The 20,599-nt window shown below is 44.8% G+C and overlaps 1 protein-coding gene across 2 annotated transcripts in view; it reads left to right on the top strand.

Moving 5' to 3' along the window:
• DENND5A (DENN domain containing 5A) overlaps nt 1–18,249 on the top strand; it is a 119,126-nt gene extending 100,877 nt beyond the window's left edge. For both annotated transcript variants that reach the window (XM_042904571.1, XM_042904569.1), the window contains 11 exons: nt 2,880–2,964; nt 5,737–5,821; nt 6,504–6,632; nt 10,908–11,029; nt 12,240–12,385; nt 12,958–13,076; nt 13,487–13,668; nt 14,298–14,380; nt 14,875–14,998; nt 15,545–15,713; nt 17,218–18,249. In XM_042904571.1, coding sequence (XP_042760505.1) covers nt 2,880–2,964; nt 5,737–5,821; nt 6,504–6,632; nt 10,908–11,029; nt 12,240–12,385; nt 12,958–13,076; nt 13,487–13,668; nt 14,298–14,380; nt 14,875–14,998; nt 15,545–15,713; nt 17,218–17,401 — 1,428 coding nt within the window. In that variant the 3' untranslated portion in view covers nt 17,402–18,249. The remainder of the gene's footprint in view (nt 1–2,879; nt 2,965–5,736; nt 5,822–6,503; nt 6,633–10,907; nt 11,030–12,239; nt 12,386–12,957; nt 13,077–13,486; nt 13,669–14,297; nt 14,381–14,874; nt 14,999–15,544; nt 15,714–17,217) is intronic.
• The last annotated feature ends 2,350 nt before the right edge of the window (nt 18,250–20,599 follow it).

The raw sequence follows: 20,599 nt of genomic DNA, 5'->3' as shown, positions 1-20,599 counted from the left end.
CCTCCTTAGGCCTCTACTTTGCTAGCTTGTGTGTAGAGCGCTTCTCTCCTGTTGAGACATTCTTTGGTTATGTCCTAATCCAAAAGCTATAACCTGGTTACCTGGTCTCCATCATGCAGATTATGCATGGTCTTGCAGTGACCAAATTTACTCTCAGAAGGTGATTTTACTGCCCCCTTCTGAGGGCACCTTACTGATCAATTACCTATTTTATCTACTTAGAAAGTAGAGGGAATCCAAACAGCAGGTTTTGCTGCTAGCTTTCTAAATTTTGTTATTAGCCATACGACTGTCTACATGCAGGGCTGCCTTCAGCAAGTCCTCTTAAGCTCTGTTATCTTCACAGCTCTCTTTGGCTTTCAGTGACATTTTTCAAGGAGATGTGTATCCTTCTCTAGTATATTCTTCTGACAATAAGAGGTGAGGTTTGGTTTTTCATACTGGTTTTGTAACTGCTGCCCTTGGGATAAGTGAGAAGGGGTTGTTTCGTACCTTCCATATATATGACATCCCTGGAGAATCTGGTACTACTTAGATCTTGCTATCTCTATATAACTACCCCAAATGGGTGGTTAGGCTAAATTGAACCTTGCAGTCTCAATCAGCCTCTTCAAAAGAGGAAAAAGAATAATCCATGTCTCCTGAACTAGAAAGACCCGTCAGCCCAGCTGCTGCTCTCTCACTCCTGCCTTTGCTCTCCCTCCTCATGAGTAAAATCACTGTGAGCCAGGGCATCCTCCTGGCATGGCAGCCTGGTGTTGCTCTAGCCTTTGGCTCTTCAGTATCATTGCCTCTCTGGTGACCAGCTATATTTAGTGTGTGTCACATTCACACAATTCTGTTAAGGGAGGCTGCCTTCCTGGTCTTCCTAGATTCTGAGATACGAGTGACAAGTCAAAGTCCCTTTCAGGAGCCTACTTTAATGGTTTTGGTGGATAAGTGGATGGATTTCTAGAAGTTGAATTATTAAATCAAAGAGTGTGAGTATTTTAAGCTCTTGCATTGTCTTTCATATTTATTGTATTAATATACCAGTTAGTGTATAGGGGTTGTAAGTCTCACTGATGTTGTTAAACATTATTTTTTCCCCAAATATTTGTTTTTTTGATGAATAAAAAAATAGTCATTTCTAGTTTTAACTTGTGTTTTTAAAAAAAATGCCATGATGATTATTGGGTTTTGTTTTAAGCTGTCTAAATCTTTTTTCTTTTCTTTTTTTTTAAAGCTGGTTAAATCTTGTAGGATATCCAAACATACAGCAAGTTTATGTCAACAAGTTGCTGATTTATAGATGAGGGTTTTTCTTCCATTCAAATGCTTGCTTTTTTCTCCTAAGATAGATCAAGTTGGTGGATGGAAACAAAATAAATACTCAGTATTCTCAAGGGACAAATCTTGAGACCTTAAAATCCTCGCATTCATTTGAGAGCATAAAACTTTCTTCAGAAAGTATAACTTCAAAAGTTAAATCTCTTTTAGACAGTCTGTATAGCATCATTATTGATAGCAGTGGTTCTGATATTAGATAGATTGAAGCTTGAATCCCAACACTCTGCTTACTAGCTCTGTGATCTTTTACATGTTACTTAATCTTTGATCCCCAATTTGACCTTTTCTAAAGAAAATGAGGATAGAGCTACCTATCTTGTAGTATTGTTGAGAGCATTGAATAAAATATATTTTGAACATTTAATGTAGTACTTAGTTTATAGCAAGCCTCAAGACATGGTAACTTCTATTATTACTATTCTTTAAAATACAGAACTAAAGTCATTTATAAAATTATTATAATAAATTCTACTAAAACAAACATAATACTACATTTATATTATGTCAGCTATATAGAAACATTTACCATGAATCTGATGTAAAGTTTTTTTTTTAAGTCACATACAAGGGTCACTGTGTACTGCAGGAGGGCTAGAAAAAGACAAAACAGTTACTGGATGGCCAGCTGGGCTCACTCACCACCTAGGTAAATTGCTCCCTCACATCAGGCTTGCAAATGCTAATCAAATCTGTGCCTTGGTAAAATGACAAATTGCTACATGTCTTAGTTTAAACTGCAACTCTTACATTTCCAAATGCTAAGGTTCTGTTACACTGACTGTAGTTAAGTACCTTCAGCCTTCTTCAACTTTACCTTCAAGAGTAAATCTTCATCTTAGTGACAGCTTCTCCTCAGCCTACACTAAAGACAATAATGCCTTTAAATATTTAAGGAAACTCAGGAGTTGTCATGGAATCTTATAGACTGGGTATTAGCTCCTATGTACAAAAGCCATCATGCTCTACCCAAGCTGGCCTTTAACCAACTCAGAAGTTGATAGGTTATTTGCTTTTTTCTTTCTTATAAACTGGCCCATTCACAGATTCTGTGTGGCCATGTCCTCCTTCCTGTTTCAAGTGGTGGGCCACTTCTCTTTTCTCTCTTCCATTCTTCTTTATATTTCCTCTGCATTTTAGTAGGGGGATATATTTGTATATGTTGCACTAGGTGTACATCAAGATAAGACATAATACAGATATTTTTTACTAAAAGCCCATATCTATATGTTTTATCTATGACTCTGTTCACTGGATGCCTTAGCCTCTGAAATCTAAACTGACAGGAGTTTCGGGGCACCTGGGTGGCTCAGTCGGTTCAGCACCCAACTTCGTTCGGGTCATGGTCTCACAGTTCATGGGTTCGAGCCCCACGTTGGGCTCTGTGCTGAGAGCTCAGAGCCTGGAGCCTGCTTTGGATTCTATGTCTCCCTCTCTTTGCTCCTCGCCCGCTCATGCGTTCTCTCTCTCTCTCTCTCTCTCTCTTAAAAATAAATATTAGAGAAAATTTTTTTTAACTGACAGGAGTTTCTTCTCCCTTGTGTTGGTTCCAGGGGAAATCAGCCTTGTGGTCCCACCTGTTACATTATCAGGAAAACCGGCAGAGAAAACTCACATCAGGAAGCCTCAGTACCTCAGGTAAGTTGGTCTCTGTAGCATTGGGGAGAGTCCCCTTCATCCATTTTCCCATCTCCCACTGGAGTGATCATCTGCGGTAGACTATTCCAGGTCAATGAAGCCTTTGTCTGAAATGTTTTCTTTTTTAAATATTAAGCTACTTGGCTCTCTGACCACAGAGTGTGCCAAAGCAGTGGGGTTTGCTTTCATGATGTGTTTCTATACTTTTTTTTTTTTTTTTTTTTGAGTAAAATCTACATCCAACATGATGCTTAAACTCGTGACCCTAAGATCGAGAGTCGCATGCTCTACTGACTGAGCCAGCCAGGCGTCCCTGTCTCTACACCCTTTTGATGAGTGAGATAGGTGACTTATATCAGCAAAAAGCCAGTGTTTATAAATTTTTTTTTTTTTTAACGTTTATTTGTTTTTGAGACAGGGAGAGACAGAGCATGAACAGGGGAGGGTCAGAGAGAAGGAGACACAGAATCTGAAGCAGGCTTCAGGCTCTGAGCTGTCAGCACAGAGCCCGACGTGGGGCTAGAACTCACGGACTGCGAGATCATGACCTGAGCCAAAGTCGGCCGCTTAACCGACTGAGCCACCCAGGCGCCCAAGGCCAGTGTTTAAATGAATTTAGGTTTTCAGTGAATTTGTGTGTTCTGGTGTCCTGTGTTTGGAATAGGTTGTCTTCATAGTTTTTTGTTTTATTTCTCTGAAATGGGCATTGAGATGATCTATCAGTTAAGAGAGCCTGTTTGTCAATGTGTTCTACCTTGGAGTTCCTCAGAGTCAAGGCCTGATGTGAATGATCCCTTAACGCTTCTTTTTCCATTTCTAATTTAATAAAAATATTAGAGTTGGCAGGGACCCCAGAGATTATTTAGTCCAGCCCCTTTATTTTACAAGAGGAGGAAACCGGGATCCAGGAGGAAATGAATTTATTCAGGATCACACAGGGTATTCATGGAAGAGGCCAGATTAGGAGCCAGGCCTCTTGTCTCCTGGTCTGGTGTTCATTCTGTAGTGCCCCTTCCAAGACAATACTCCTCCTTCCTTTACTTCTTGGCAACATCTCCCCTTTGCATCATCCTTCATTTTCTTCTCTCTGCCAGGAAGTTTGTTTACTTTTCTTGGGTATTCTTATCCTAATGGTAAAGATCAGTTCAAATGGAAGTAAAGAGATAGGCATGAATTCCGTGGTTTCTTTCCTCTTGAGCTAATTGACTTCAGCTAGCACTGAAAGTGGGGAGAATAGTTGGCTGGAAACCAGGTACAAGAGCTTCCTAAGCAGCTTGATAAGGAGTTCTTTCATCTATTCTCTGGATATTAGAACAAAAATTCTTCTCAGGAAGGCTATAGAAGTTACTGCTGAGGGATAGACTATATAGCCAAAAATTCTCAACAGTTAAATGATGAAGATACTATGTTTTATGTATTGGACCAGACATATGGATATAAATATACAATCATACCTCAGAAATATTGTGGGTTTGGTTCTAGAGTACCACAAAAAAACTGAATATTATAAGGAAGTGAGTCAGGTGAATTATTTGGTTTCCCATTGCATATAAAAGTTATATTAATGCTACCCTGAAGTCTGTTAAGTGTGCAATAACATGTCTAAAAAATGTATATACCTTGATTTAAAAATATAGCTAAAAACAATGCTAACCATCAGTTGGAGCTATCAGCAAGTCATAGTCATGGATCACAGATCACCATGACAAATATAATGACAATGAAAAATTTTGACATATTGTGAGAATTACCAGAGTGTGACACAAAGACATGAAGTGAGCAAATGCTGTTAGAAAAATGGTGCCAGGGCAACTGGGTGGCTCAGTTGGTTGAGTGTCTTGAGTCTCTTGATTTTGGCTCAGGTCATGATCCCAGGGTTGTGGGATTGAGCCCTGTGTCGGGTTCTGCACTAAGCATGGAGCCTACTTGGGATTCTCTCTCTCCCTCTGCCCCTCTTTCCCGCTCATGTGCTCTCTCTCTCTCTAAAATAATAATAATAGTGGTGCCTGGGTGGCTCAGTCGGTTAAGCACCCGACTTTGGCTCAGGTCATGATCTCATGGTTCACAAGTTTGAGCCCCACATCAGGTACTCTGCTGTCAGCACAGAGCTTGCTTAGGATCCTCTGTCCCCATCTCTTCCTGCCCCTCCCCCGCTCTCTCCCTTTCTCTTTTAAAAATAAATAAAAACATTAAATAACAATAGTGATAATAAAAATGGTGCCAGTAGACTTGCTTGACACAGCGTTGCCACAGACCTTCAATGTGCAAAAAACACAGTATCTGTGAAGCACAATAAAGCAAAGCATAATAGAATGAGGTATGCTTGTATCTAGAGATCCTAAGCATTCTGGAACATGTTCTTTACGCACTTGCTTGGCTCTTTTGTAGCCCATTTTGAGGCAAGACCAAGTACATGAGTAGTAGCTCCAAATGGAAATAGTGCTTCCAAAGGTTAGTGATGAGAACATGCTGGATTAGGAGCCAGAAGATCTGTGTTCCCTCCAGTCCTGATTTTGCCACTTGGTGACTGAGGCAAAGCAGTGTTCTCTGAATCAGTTCCCTTCTCTGTGATACTTTCCTTGGCTATCTAACTTTAGAGGGTTAAATGAGATAATACGGGTTAAGAGTATAACATCTGATACCTAGTAGGTACTTAATAAATATTCATGAAATGCTAAGTGTTACCAAAGTAACCATTTCCTGTACAAATTTGGGTAATCAGCTCTTTGGATAATCCTATCTCTTGAGACATGAACAACTTTTTTGTTCTAGGAATACTTCTTGATTCAGAACGGAGGAAGTCTGATGCCAGCTCAGTCATGTCTCCCCTGCGAGTCTCCCTCATTCAGGATATGAGGTCAGTCTGGGTTCATATATAATAAACCACTAAAAGCCTGTTTTCAGTTACTCCTTAGGTGTCTACTTTATTTTTTTTTAATTAAAAAAATTTTTTTAAATCTTTATTTACTTTTGAGAGAGGGAGAGACAGAGTGTGAGTGGGGATAGAATACAGAGAGAGGGAGACACAGAATCCAAAACAGGCTCCAGGCTCTGAACTGTCAGCACAGAGCCCGATGTGGGGCTCAAACTCATGAACGATGAGATCATGACCTGAGCTGGAGTCGGACTGAGCCACCCGGGCACCCCAGGTATCTACTTTAAATAGCAGGGTCTCAGTGACTTGGGCTTCTATAGCCTCTCTGTTAACCAGGAAGCCCTCCTTATTGGTCTTGTGCTTCATGATGCTGTTGTAGAGCTATACAAGCAGTTGGGTTTCCTGACAGTTTTGGCGAATTATACCAGAGTTATCACAAGACCTTAGGGTTCCAGGGTTAGCTTGGCTTTTTGAGAACTGTGTTATTCCCCCTCAGCCCCCCAAATTGTAGTGAGCCTATCTGCAAAGCTACATGGAAGCTGAGGATTTAGAGAACAAGAGAGATGGGCTCTCACCAGGCTTCCTTGACTTTACAGGGGAGGTATTAGTAGTCAGTTCATTTTCTACCCCACTCCCCATCTCCTTTTTTCTATTCTCCCTTCAGGCACATCCAGAACATCGGGGAAATCAAGACTGATGTGGGAAAGGCTAGAGCGTGGGTGCGATTGTCAATGGAAAAAAAGTTACTTTCCAGACACCTGAAGCAGCTTCTCTCAGACCATGAGCTCACCAAGTAAGGCCATTCCACCTAGATTAGAACCAGGCTCCCAGGAATGGTGGGGAGAGATTGGAAACTCTTGTGTGGGAAGGGAGATTATTCACTACATCATTTCTGTTGTATTCAGCTGAACTCAAATTGCATATGAAGGTTTTGTAGCTTTTCCTCTTCTCCCTCTTTATCTATAGAGGGAAAATTCTGTGTTTGTTCTTCCTACCTTTTTTAATCTGCATGTCCTCAAATAGCTTTCTTAAAGAGATAATGAGAAGGATGGGGTCCTTATTGGGTACTTGAGAGTTTTGGGGCTCCCTTCTCCTTACTGCACCCAGGTGATTTGTATACCTCTTAGGCACAGGGCATTTTTTGGTCTCTTTCCTGTCCTAGGGAGGAAAGGATTAGAGAATGAAAAGAAAACTTCTAAGAGCTCCCCTTATCTGTTTTGTTCTCTCCTGAGCTCAGGGCCAGCCCAAGTCCTTGCTCTTTCTCTTTCCACCCTGTCTGAGTCTCCCTAGAGCTCAAAAGGGCTTTCAGTTAACCTTCCTAGACCCTCTCCCTCCACGCTTTCCACCTAGAAAGAGGAAGGGGAGAGATTCCATCACACTCACACTCGCAGGGGCCATTAGCCTACAGTTCCCTTCTCTGGATTTGATATTCCTTGTATACTTTCTGTACCCTAGTTACCAGGGGAGGAGCAGGAAGGAGGGCTGTCCTTCTCTGCCTCTTGGACTACCACCTCTCTACCTTTTTCTATGTTTGGCTCTTTCTTCATTGGCAAGCCTGTTGGGCACTTTTGTTTAACATTTCCGTAGACATCTTTTCATGGTGTCCTTTATTATTTGACTTCTCCAAGGATGATAAAGCAGAGGAGTGGACCTTGGTGAAATTTAGTGTAGCCAGTTGATTAAACCTGCAGAATCTATTTTTATTCAAAGTGAAAATAAAAATTTTTAGATTGTTTATTGTGTATAAATAACAAGCAAGAATTAGGTTTAAAACTTTGATAGGTTAGAGTTTAAAACAGCAATTCTTACAGAACTTAAAAATTAAAAAAAAATTTTTTTTAATGTTTATTTTTGAGAGAGAAGGAGACAGAACACAAGCAGAAGAAGGGCAGAGAGAGAGGGGAGACACAGAATCCAAAGCAGGCTCCTGGATCTGAGCTGTCAGCATAGTGCCTGATGCGGGGGCTTGAACTCAAGAACAATGAGATCATGACCTGAGATGAAGTCAGACGCTTAACTGACTGAGCCACCCAGGCGCCCCATTAAAGCACTTAAATGTGATTGCCTATAGATACATAAGGGTTTAGGAATAAAATTTGGAGATTGGGAGAAAAATTAAAAGAGAACAAGTGAACATGTAAGTGTGGAATTTGGAATGGACATGTTTGAAATCCAGCTTCTGGGGACAATTGTGCGTGGTTAAAAAAAAAGAAAAAAATCAGTGTAGCAGGACAGGGCAGCAAGTCTTTCCTGCTGGCCAGTGTGGACATCATCATCAGGAGGACAGAGAGGCATCTGAGAGGGGGTCAAGCATAAGAACTTTGTGAAGTCTGGGGCAGTGTATAGGTCTAGGGTATGTTTGATCTTAAAGGCCTAGGCAATAGCAAATAAGGCACAGACTTTGGTCAGGAGGCTAATTTTTCTTTCTCTTTCTCTTTTCTCTTCTCTTCTCTTCTCTTCTCTTCTCTTCTCTTCTCTTCTTTTTCTTTCTTTTTTAAATTTTGGTTTCTTTAAACCATAGCCCTATTAGAGGAAATAAGCTCAGAAGTTACTCAGTCCTAGAAACTTTCCATCTGATATCCTGGCCCCAGTGCTGCTCCAGTGAATGGAAAATGAGTTTTGCTGCCACAGATTGTATTTTGGATGGGGTATGGGGAGAAAAAAGGGGCCTTTCATCAAAACCTGCTTACTCCTTCTCCGTATTCTGTTCTCTCTTATCTTTCTCTTCAGTCTACTTAAAGTTTTAGCCACATCATAATCATACCACTCACCCTTCTCAGGATGTCTTTAGTCCTTTCAGGGCCTGGTCGGAAGTTTTCTTTGCCAGAGTTTGCCTAGATGCTCCAGAGACTTGGTCTCTTCTTCCTCCAGGCACCCATAGCATTTGTCACAGTATTTGTTCAAACCTGCTTCACCACTGATGGGCTGTATTATTATCTAGTTGCTTGCTGCTTATTACAATTTGCTTTCATTGAGGGCATGAATGAACATGCTGCCTAGCACCTAGAAGGTATTAAATTGGGCACATAAAATGTGTGCATAACTGCACAGACAGGAGGAGGTAGCCTTGGAGAGTGTATCTTGATACAATGGTCCTGACTCTGCGATTTCCAGGTAGCCTCCAACACTGTTGACAGCTTGGAGAAGGGGGTAAGGTTGAGGCAGGATAAGGGAGCTGTATAGTTTAGGGGGAAAAGTTAGCTCCTATACAGTGAGCTCACGTGGTTTCTCCTTGACCTCCCTACAGTGATGCTGTGTGGTAGCTGCTCTACCTTGACACTCACTTTGCATGACTGCCGTGACCTTATATCATCCTGTTCTTTTTCTCCCCCTACTCTTTCCAGGGTGTTGGCTTCCACATTCCCCAGTTCTCTGCATGCACACACATTCTTTTCACGCTTTTTCTCTCACTTAGTGATCTCACCTATTCTCATGACTTCTGTTACCTATCCGGTGACTTCCACATCTGAAGCTCAAGCTTTGACTTTTCTTCTGAGCTCCAGTCCTGCATTTATTTCCATTCAGATATCTTACCTTTAGCTCAGAGAGAACAAAACCAAGTTCCACAGAGTCTTCACCATAACCACCTTTCAAATTTTTTTTGTTAATGTCACCACTCTTCTCTCTGAACCTGCTTTGAAATTTGGTGTCTAGTTTGACTCCTTGCTTTGCTTTACCTTCCACATGCACATTTCAGGTCCTTAACTTCTGCCTCCACCTGTTTTCTTATCTGGTGCTGCTGTCTTAGTTTTACTCATATGCCCTTTCACCCCTCAGCTACACTAAAATGAAATTTTCTGAAACTGGTTGTGGCTTTCTACTTCTAAGGTAAATTGCCAAAACTGACTACTTGTAGGGCAAGTTGCAAACTCTTTAGCCTGAATATTTAGAGTCTTTCTTCATTTGACTGTGGCCTAACCTTTCAGCCTCATTGCTAACTGATCACCTCCCTGGGTCCTCAACTCCAGCCAAACTGGTTTTCACACCCCGTCCTCTTTCTTCTGCAACACCTGTCTAAATTCATGCTGTCCTTTAGGCCTCTCCTTTTCTAGGACCACTGAAGCTTATTGCTCTTTAAATTCCCAGAGAGAGCCTTTCACTTGCACCTCATTATGGGCAGTGTTATACCATGGCCTTTACCTAATTTATTCACCTGGACTGTATTTGAGGATAGGTGTTTCTCTCTCCAGCACCTGCATATAGTAGGCCCTGGCTGGTGAATTAATCTCTTGGGTGTGCCTTATAAATAGAACCTCACAGGTTTACTAAATCTCTACCTCTTTGGCCATGGTGATTGCAGTCTTGGCAGCCAAGATGGTTACCTTCTTGGATTCTCTGTGTGTTTCTCTGTGCTGAAGGCCTGTGCACATGGCTATTTATGTCCCCTCTATTTGGGGAAGGTATCATTACTGTTGCAAAGTGTCTACAATGTCAGGCAAAGGAGTTGGCCTTTGATAAATAAGTGAGGATGGGGATGGGGATAGGAGAAAATTTGAAAAGAGGGGAAGGACATGATGTGTGCAGCTCTTCCTTGCCTGTGACCTGGGTTATTCCCTTTATTAACTCTGAAACTGTCCTGTGCTTACATTCACATTCAGAACAGTGTTCTGACTCAGGGGTCTTAGGTCTGCTGAGGGTGTGAGGCTGGCTCTGGTAATGAATGGCAGTCACAGACCTTCTGCCATTGCTATTCCCACAGCACACACTAGCTAGTGATGCCTTAGCTAGAAGCCTGAGAAGGCCTGTGTCATCCCTGAGGGGTGATAGTTCCAGCCCCCAGTTTAGGAAAGGAGGTCCCATGACCTCTGACACCGCATTATAGTAGCATCAACCCTTAGACACGGGTAGAGTTTGGTTTTTATTGTTCCTGCTGTAGTTTCAGCCACTTTCCCTCTAGCCCTCATTTCAATGGAGAAGCCGGCTTTGTTCCATTTTTTAGGTGGCTCTAAGGAACTTGAAGCTTGACATCTTACTCTTCCCTTAGCTGTCTCCTTCCAGAACTGAGTAATTCTAGTCTCTTTCCCCTCCTTTTGGCTGGGGGACTGATGTATTGCCTCCTCTCCGACAGAAAGTTGTACAAGCGCTATGCCTTCCTGCGCTGTGACGACGAGAAGGAGCAGTTCCTCTATCACCTCCTCTCTTTCAATGCCGTTGATTACTTTTGCTTCACCAATGTCTTCACAACTATCCGTGAGTAGCCCTGTGTTCCCCAACTAGCCTTCTCAATGCCAATCTTCATGAGCTTGCTGGAGGCTAACTCACTGTCCCCTTTTTAAAGAAAGAAGATTGCCACTTGCACTTTCTACTTGCCTTTTGCTTCTGTGGCAGAGAGGTGCATTAGCCCTCCTTGGAGGTTGTTTTTTCTCCAAAGCTTCTTATTCTTGTTCTTAACTGGGAAGTTCAGTCTTTTTGGCCATCGTGTTGTTACTGTTGTCCTAGTACTGCTCTGGGGACCTAAGGCAATGAAGGTGGAGTGGAGTTGGGCGGTTGGTGAAGTTCACTGCCCTGTTTGTACACCTGTAAAGAAATCTCCCTTTTGTTTTGGGCTGAGGGAATCATTCAGCATCCTGGGTTTCAGACCAGCCCACAGGGAAAGACAACTCTTCCTGAAGTAGCAGAAAAAAATCTAGGTTGTGGTGGGAGATTTGGGTCCAGGCCTTGCTGTGTCCTAACTCATTATATTTCTGTGAGCAGAGTTGATCTCTGCTGTGGGCCTAAGTCTCTGTTTACAGAGTGAGGAAGAGGGTTCAGTATGGTCTAAGGAAGGGCCTTGAAGCCTTACCTTTCTTTGGTGCCAGGATGCCCTGTTCAGTAGGGGGTAGTCTCTGAATTTGCCCCATGGCTCATTGTGTGGCCAGTGACTCAGCAGCTTCAGCAGTGTGGAATCTTGTTTCTACATGACACCCATCCTCCCTCTCAGAGATGAGGGTTTATAGGCTACAGGAGAAACAACACTGTACTGGAGCTTAGGAGATTCAGGGGAACGATTTCCCTTTCGGTACCTCAGAAAAGGCATTGTAAGACCGGTATGGCCTCTCTGGAGATTGTTATTAGAGTTCATGAGGTTATAGACTGAAAAGTGCTCTCCAAAGCAATTCAATACAACATGGAGTTGGTGATACTATTTAGGGAACAAGTTCACTTAGCTCTGGGCCTGAAGATGGGTTTGGATCTTTGATGTTTGGGTAGTAACCCTAAGAGGAGTGAGACTGAGGGTAGGATTGGCTAATATTCTAAGCCAGCCAGAGATTAGGTCCTGGGACCTGCTGCTCCCAGCTCCGCTGGGGCCAGTACAATAGGGGCCACAGTTATGCCAGCACACCTGGACAGGTCAGGGCCCTTTCAGGTATGGGAGGGATTCCTGATCCTTCTCAATGCCTTTGTGGCTTCCCCAAAACAGTGATCCCGTACCATATCCTGATTGTACCAAGCAAGAAGCTGGGAGGCTCCATGTTCACCGCCAACCCATGGATCTGCATCTCTGGAGAACTGGGTGAAACACAGATCCTGCAGATTCCCAGGAACGTGTTAGAGATGACTTTTGAGGTATGTGTTATCCAGGGACCACAACCCTAGGCTCAGTGGGGATCTGAGTTTGTAACAGCTGCCTACAGAAGTTTTCTGCAGGGTTTTATGATGGTCTTGCCCTTATGGTATTATGCATCAACACAGTTGACCTGTCCTGAGATGATCAGAGGCCGGAGTCAAGGATTGGCCCAAGGACGAGGGAGCCCACCCTGTCTAAGTGGTCTCTGGCTGGAAGGCACTTACTCATCTGGACTTGCGTGTCTCCCTGCCCACGGTGTATTGAGAAATCCCCAAGAATTCTTTCAGTTGCTGAGCCTGTGTCACAGACAGCTCTGAATCTCAGACTGCTTCTGCTCTTAGGCCATATTCTTCCTCTAGGTAGTAGCACCTTCTTTCTCAGTCATTTCCCCCTCATGAGACAGTGCTGTACTACCAGCCTTAGTGGTAGGTGGAGCCATGAGTTCTTCCTCTGCAGATGCTGAGGGGCCAGATTGCAGGCAACCAGTCAGATCTGTGCCTCTGAGCAATGCCTTTCTTTTCTCTTATTTTCTTGACCTACGCACCTTCTTTATCTGACTGTTCTTTCACAGTGCCAGAACTTGGGGAAGCTCACTACGGTACAGATAGGCCATGACAACTCTGGACTGTATGCCAAATGGTTGGTGGAATATGTGATGGTCAGGAATGAGATCACAGGACATACCTACAAGTAAGTGTTCCCTCGGCTAAGATATCTAAGATAGTGGGGCAAGGTGTACTGCCAGGTGCCAGGGGCTGTGTTTGATCTGTGGGTATGTAGAGTTCTCAAGAAGACTCTTTAGGTTGTGGTGGACTGAGGTAACTTCCTGTTTGGCCCTGTCTTACGTGCCTGAAAAGAATTAGGAGAGATTTCCAAGCAAAGATATATGATGTTGCTGTACACAGGTTCCAGGCCACCCATCATTCAGGTGGCTTCTCGATGATGCACAGTGGGATGAATGGGCAGGGTCTTGAGGGATCCCTAGCCTGGTTTCAGAGCCTGTCTCCAAGGTTTGGCTTTTTGATGGCTTTTGCTGAGCAGCAAGGAGAAGGGACACTGGAGGAACTGGCAGCTCTGACAGGCCATTGCCTGACCTTTAGGTTCCCATGTGGCCGGTGGTTGGGAAAGGGCATAGACGACGGGAGCCTGGAGCGGGTCCTGGTTGGGGAGCTGCTCACGTCCCAGCCTGAGGTGGATGAGAGACCGTGCCGGACCCCGCCCCTGCAGCAGTCCCCTAGTGTCATCCGGAGGCTCGTTACCATCTCACCCAACAACAAGCCCAGTAAGTGGGAGGAGGGCTGGGCCCTTGTGCTACCCAGGTGGGGGATGTGGGCACATCTCTGGAAGCCCTGATATGGGTGTCCAGATCCCAGCCTATGCAGCTGCCTCAGGAACCAGCTGTTCTAGCAAAGTAGCCTTAGGCATTTGTCACCTTCCTCTCAAGAATCAGTGTGTGTGTGTCAGGCTCAGGGGGTGTCACACTTCTTAGAGGTCTGGAAGGAGAAGGGAGAGTTCATACAGCCTGCCCTGGTCCTCTGTACCATTTTGTTTGTGATTCTAGAAAGGAGAGGGATCTACTTTCTGGCCTTGTCCTTCATGATTCCTGGGCCTCGCAGACAAGTTGTGGACCTCTTTTGGTTGCCAAAGATTCCAGGGTAAAATGGGAAATAAACTTTACCTGTATCTTTTAGAGACGGAACTCTAAGGTATTAGCTTTTGCTTTCCCCCCAAGATTTTAGGAAGGGCTAGCTTAGCAAAGTTGGATAGGCAAGAGCCACTGTTTCCAGGGTCCAGCTTCCCAGTGTCCTGCTTCTCCCATGAGCCCTTCCTATGTCCTCAGTCTTGTGCTCAGTCAGCTAAGCACTATTAGCCTCTGAGATTGGTTAGGGATGTCTTCTTGATTTTTATCAGAGCTGAACACTGGGCAGATCCAGGAGTCCATCGGGGAGGCAGTCAATGGAATTGTGAAGCACTTCCATAAGCCTGAGAAAGAGGTGAGCCTTTCTGCCCTCCAAACCTGGGCTTTATATTGAATAAAAGAGAATGATCTTTTTCCAGGGCCATGTACTATGGGCAACGCAGAGTCTAGAGTGTGTGTCTCAGTTTGACATTGAGCAGATTGTTTCCTCAGGGGCCTCTGCCTTAGGTTACCCTGTTTTCACTATACACTGATGACCCAACAGAGTCCCTGGGCCCCTCATGAACAGTGTGTATTCCTGTCTTCTTCTGGATTTGTCTGAGCCTCGCTGAACGGAGGTCACTCTGGCTTTGTCCCACTTCTGAGGACCCAGATCCATCATCTGTTCATTAGCTATTCACTGACAGCTGCTCTGTGTCATTCACTGTGCCGGGTACTGGGGGAAATAGACAGGATCCCAGCCTATCTTTTGCTGCCCTCCCAGCTGTGGGCTATGGGTTTGGGGAAGCAGTGGTGGGAAGGCAGTTTGGCTGAGGCAAGCCTGGCACTCTCTCCTGTTTCCTTCCATAGCGAGGCAGTCTGACGCTGTTGCTCTGTGGAGAATGTGGCCTTGTCTCGGCCCTGGAACAGGCTTTCCAACATGGATTTAAATCCCCCCGGCTCTTCAAAAATGTCTTCATTTGGGATTTCTTGGGTGAGTTGGACCAGGGTCTGAGGGTGGGAAAGCATGCAGAGACATGGGAACTCACCAACATAATGTGGGTGCTGAACGCTGGAATCTGAGAGGCAGAAGCCCAACCAGGTGACTCTCAAATTAGATCTGTTGTTTGTTTGCCTTGACTTTTCTTGAAGTTACTCAGTCCTCACACTTTCTCCTTGTAGGTCCAAAAGGCCAGTTGATAGCATTTGGAGCCCAAACACTGTGTTGTACCCACTTGAAGAATTTTTATACAAGAAGTTTCTCCCTTAAGGGTTTCTTTTTTCTTTTTTTTTTTCTTTTTTATCTTCAGAGTAGAGAAAGGACCATTTTCTATCAAGGGCCACATAAAGAAATTTAAAACCTAAGAACAGGGACTTTACATTTTGAAATGTGACCAATGATGTCAAAACGTTCATGTTACTCACATTAAGTTACCTAGCACCAACATGGAGAGGCCCATGGCTAGTGGCCTGCAGGGCAGTCATGGATGGGTTGGTTTTGAGAGCCTTTGTCACTGGCAAACTTTTCTGCTCTTCACAGAAAAAGCACAAACCTATTATGAGACTTTGGAGCAGAACGAACTTGTCCCTGAGGAAAACTGGCATACAAGGGCCCGGAACTTCTGCCGATTTGTCACTGCAATCAATAATACTCCCCGGAACATTGGCAAGGACGGCAAGTTTCAGATGCTGGTGTGCTTGGGAGCCAGGTACTGCAGCCTCATGGCCCAGAGTGCACGGCGCCACCTTGGAGGTGGTGCTGGGAGCCTAGTGTGGTGCAGGGGGTGGGAGCAGCTAATGACCAGATGCCGCCCAACAGGTGAGACCTTGGAAACCCTTAATTTCCTTCATGTACCAAGCCTATGTGTGGGGATGTGTAGGGGTGGCAATGAGGGTGTGTGTAACTGGGTGGAGGCCCATTTTGATGGGAAGGAATAAAACCATCCCACTGGTGAAATTTGAAGTAGAGTATATCTAGTCATTCCTTCCAACAACCATTCAAATGTTCCAGGCCTGATGGAAGACAGTGGGAATGAGCTGAATAAAACATGGTCCCTACCATTTAGAAGCTTACTTGTCCTAATTAAGTACAGTATAAGGCAGAAGGTTGTGAGAGTCCCAAAAGGAGCATTCATAAGGTATGCTGAAACTGTAGAGGAGAAAGATCAGAGAGGGGAGGAGGTGGTATTTGAGTTGAGCCTTAATGGAAGGGTAGAAGTGGGGAGAGAGTTTGAAGCAGACAGAACTAGCAGAGAGGCCCTAAAGGAAGCAAAGAGTGTGGGGTTAGGAAATAACAGGTAAACTTGGGAAGGGCAGTTGTAGGAAACAGTTGAAAGGATGGGGGCCTTGGGGAGCTGGGACAGGGAACCCTTCCATATCAGAACAGAGTTGTTTAAACAGGCGACTGAAATGATATGAATTTGATACCATGGGTGGTATGCATCAGAGTGGATAAGATTGTTAGGGACTATTCCAGTGGGTGACATGAGGGTGTGAAAACCAAATAAATTTAAGGCAGTAGTTTATTTGGGCCAGGGAAGAGAGGGAGTTGGCGTTGTACTTAAAAACGGACTCTGGAACCAGATTCACTAGGTTCATATTCTCAGATCAGCCATTTCCTAGCCATATGAACTTGGACAAGCTATTTAACCTTTGTCAATTTCTTCATCTATAAAGTGGGGCTAGTAATAGCACTAATAGCACCTACCTCATATCACAGGGTTGTTATGAAGGTTAAATCTCTTAAAACAGTGTCTGGCACATGCCAAATGCTATGTGGATGTGAGCTCTTAGGATTATTCCTGGTGGTGATAGCTCTGGGGAGGAGTAGTGCTCTGGGACAGATGGGCTGTTGAGATGGAGGAGGTGGTGTTGATTGGTCCTGGAGTCTGGTTGGTGGTGGGCTGGTCTAGGGAGGCAGGGGGAGACAGGAGAGGAGGTGTGGGCCTCGTGGCAGGTAACTGGGTTGATTTGGCTCAGATTGGGTTGTTGTCCCTGGGACTGAGTAGTCCCTAATAGGAGCCTTTTAAAGCGATGTAAGGCCTCTTTGCCAAGAGCTATTAGGGGAGGGAAAGGGGGTTGGGGAAGCTATCCACTTCTCCAGCTTTAGACTTTGTTCAAGGAGTGATGGAGCAAGTTTCCTCCTTGGCCTTGTACTAACTGTCTCCCTTCCACTTCCCTTCTGACCCATCTGGACTGACCCTTCTCTGCCAGAGATCACCTCCTACACCACTGGATTGCCCTGCTGGCCGACTGTCCCATCACCGCACACATGTATGAAGATGTGGCGCTCATCAAAGACCACACACTTGTCAATTCCTTGATCCGCGTGCTGCAGACATTGCAGGAGTTCAACATCACGCTGGAGACGTCCCTTGTCAAGGGCATCGACATCTGACCTCCCAGCACCAGCTAGCAGTAGGACCGAGAGAGACTCACCCTGCAGCTCTGACCCTTCTACCCAAAGGGATTTAAGCGAGTTGAGCAGGAGACGGAGAGGAGATGTACACTCACTGTAAAAAGAAAAGTAGAGGATTTTTGGAATAAATAATCTATTTTAGAGTTTATTTGCTGATTTGCTTTTTACACACTTTCATGTGAAAGAGTGATAGGGAGAGGGAGACGAGGTTGGTGCCGCTTATTTTGAAGCTGGTGCCCTCCCTCGCCGTGGCCGCTGCTGGGAGCCTGCGGCCTCCCCAGACTGAGCCTGCGTCGCGGGCGGGGCAGTTCTGCTTCCTCACTGCGCTGGTCATGAGGCCATTCCACATTGTTTTTAAACTAATGTTTTCTAGATTAACATTGTTACGGATATTTGGCTTTCACCGGCCACACACAGGTGTGCTGGGTGGGAAGCCCCAAGCTCCAATCAAAGGGATTTTTAGCAGTGCCTCTGTAAGCACTGATGAGTCAGTCCCACATCTTTTCTGTTTCTGTCAGTATTATTTGGAACGGAGACATGCCGGGATGCACCATCATGCAGAAGATCATGCTTCCTCTTGGCACACAGCTGCACAGAAGTAAACATAAGCATGTCTTAACAGGGTTTCTTTTTCTTTTTTTTCCTATTTATTTAACCCTCCATTGTGTGTTTTAAGTCTTTCTTTTTCTTTTCTTTTCTTTTTTTTTAAAGAAGGAAAAAGCTTGTCACAGTCTAACTGGCTATGTTATTATTGTTAAATTTATGTTGTTTTGCAACCTAGAAACCAGCTACAGTATGGCCCACTTAATAAAACACCTGAAACAAAACTGCATGGATCCCTGACTTTAATGGGGGTTTATGAGCAATGGGTGGTGGGGGGCTACGGTTTGGTCTGTGTGAGAGGACCAGTGCGAGCTCCTCCCTCCGCAGCTGCCCAGGGTGCCCCTCAGGACCTGGCATCTCCTGGGTCTGGGTCCTTCCCACTGCAGCACCATGAGCTTTCATAGTTGTCAACTTAAATGGCTGTTTGAGAAGGATGCAAATAAGGGTTATTTTCCCACTCCACAGAGGAGGAGGCTGAGGCACAGAGGGGGAAAGACCTGGCCAAGGTTTCAAAGGTTGTCACTTGACTGAGACAAGGGTGGGTGTTTCTTGAAGGGTAAGGAAGACCAGGGGTGGAAACATAAGGCACATGAGACCGTATCTGCCCTCGGGGGGGGGGGGGGGGGGGGGAAGGTTTTTCTTGAGAGAAGGATTTGTTTTTCCCAGGATGATAGGTGGTAGAGCTTTATGAGAGTCCTGGAAACCAGCTTCCTTCAGTTTTATTCTTCAACCAAGCTGCTTTTGCAGGAAGTTCCAGAAATGTAGCATGGTCAGGTAGGTAGTGGGCTCAAACCAGTTCATATCCTCTTTTATGCTTCCGTGATTTTGCCTGTACTATTCTCTCTGCCTGGAATGTCTCCCCTGGTGCCTACTTCCTGTTCATTGTTCAAGGTCACTTTGGGAGTCACACACTATGAAGCCTTCCCTAATCTTCCCTGGGCGCAGTTAATCATTCCGTCATTGTGTTCCTGTAGTTGCTTAGATGCTGGCACCTCCTATCTGGATTATCATTGCTGCTTTCATGTTGGGCCTACCTCCCTAGGCTGTGAGCTCCTGGAGGGGCCAGAGCAAGTCTGTCCTTCATCTCCATCCCTGGTGACTGGCTGGTGGTGGTGAGTGCCTACCTAAGGCCTTTGAAGAGATGAGGAAAGGGACTGGTTTTGAGGACAGCTGCAGTGCAATATCCTGCCAGCAGGTGGTGTGAACGGGCCATGGGAGTCCAGTGTTTTGGAAGTTGGGGAGGTAGGCAGCATTTCTGGAGTGGGAAGGGAGATTCCTGGCTGGACAAGAGGGGCAGCATGGAACTCACTGAATGTATGTCTGTTGTGGGCCTAGGCCAGAGATGACCTTAAGCTAGGTGTTTTACACACAGACTTACCCCTTTTCCTCACAACTCTGTAAGGCAAGTATAGATTATTGCTGGTTTATAAGTGAGGAAATTGAGTGTCAGAGAAGTATACTTACTTGCCCAAGGCCACACATCCAATAAATAGTTTGCAGTTACCAGAACTGTCTCCAAGCTTGTGGCTTTTCCACTGACAACTACTTTGCTTGATTCAGGTCTCTGCTCAGATGTCCTCAGAGAGACCCATCCCGACCACTCTAAAATACTAACAGATCCCATCAGTCACTTTTATCCCCTTATTCTGCTTTATTTTCCTTGTGAACACCTACAATCATTGTACTAATTATTTGCTAATTCTAAATGTTAGTTTTATGAGGGAAGGACACAAAGTAGCAACTGGCACATAGTAAGTACCCAGTAAGTATCTGTGGAATAAATGAATTCATTGGCAGTGGTTAAGATGACAGACTATGGAGCCAAAAGTCCTTCAGTTAAATCCCTGCACTGCTAATGTGTCCTAGAACAAGTTACTTAATTCCTGAACTTCCATTTACTCCCATCTGTAAAATGGGAATGATGATAATAATAGTGCCTGCATCTACTAGAGTTGTGGTTACTAGTTGACTATACATATGTCTGGAACAGGGTCAAATGTGTAGTAAGTGCTAGATGAATATTGGTTGTTCTTACTACCCTATTGTATCAAACCCTGTTGTCGTTCCTGAGACCCAGACCCCCTGTCCTCAAGGAACTCAGAGGCAAGTGCTGTGGGGGAGTATGACACCAGGGAGGGTATTGACCATGATGAGTTGTGCTCAGGGTAGGGGATTGTCAGAAGGAGTGGATGTTGAATATAGACAGAACAGTGTGAGCAAAGGCATGGAGATTAAAAAGTTTGGGGAAGTCTAGTGCTAGAGTCAAGTCTGAGATGGGGAGGGGAGCAGATCTGGGGGCTCCACACCCACAAAGTAGGAGACAAGGAAAAGGCTGACAGTATCCCACAGCCTTGAACTTTGCTTGTGCTCAGTAGATGTGGGCTGAATGAAAGACCACATGCTGCTGACCCAAAAACCAGAGCCGTGTCACCTGCATGTGGCGTTCCCAGTGCACACTTCCACCTGTGAAGAATATTTCTGCCACTTTCAGCCCTCCTGTGTGACGTGAGGACACCTGTGGTCAGAGCACAACTGCTGGGTTGAGGCATGACAACTGTGTATCTCCGGTGCAGT

Source organism: Panthera leo, chromosome D1 (assembly GCF_018350215.1).
Source record: "Panthera leo isolate Ple1 chromosome D1, P.leo_Ple1_pat1.1, whole genome shotgun sequence".
NCBI classification, from domain to species: domain Eukaryota; kingdom Metazoa; phylum Chordata; class Mammalia; order Carnivora; family Felidae; genus Panthera; species Panthera leo.
Note: the sequence above shows the minus strand (reverse complement) of the source record. Positions and strands in the feature narration are given on the sequence as shown.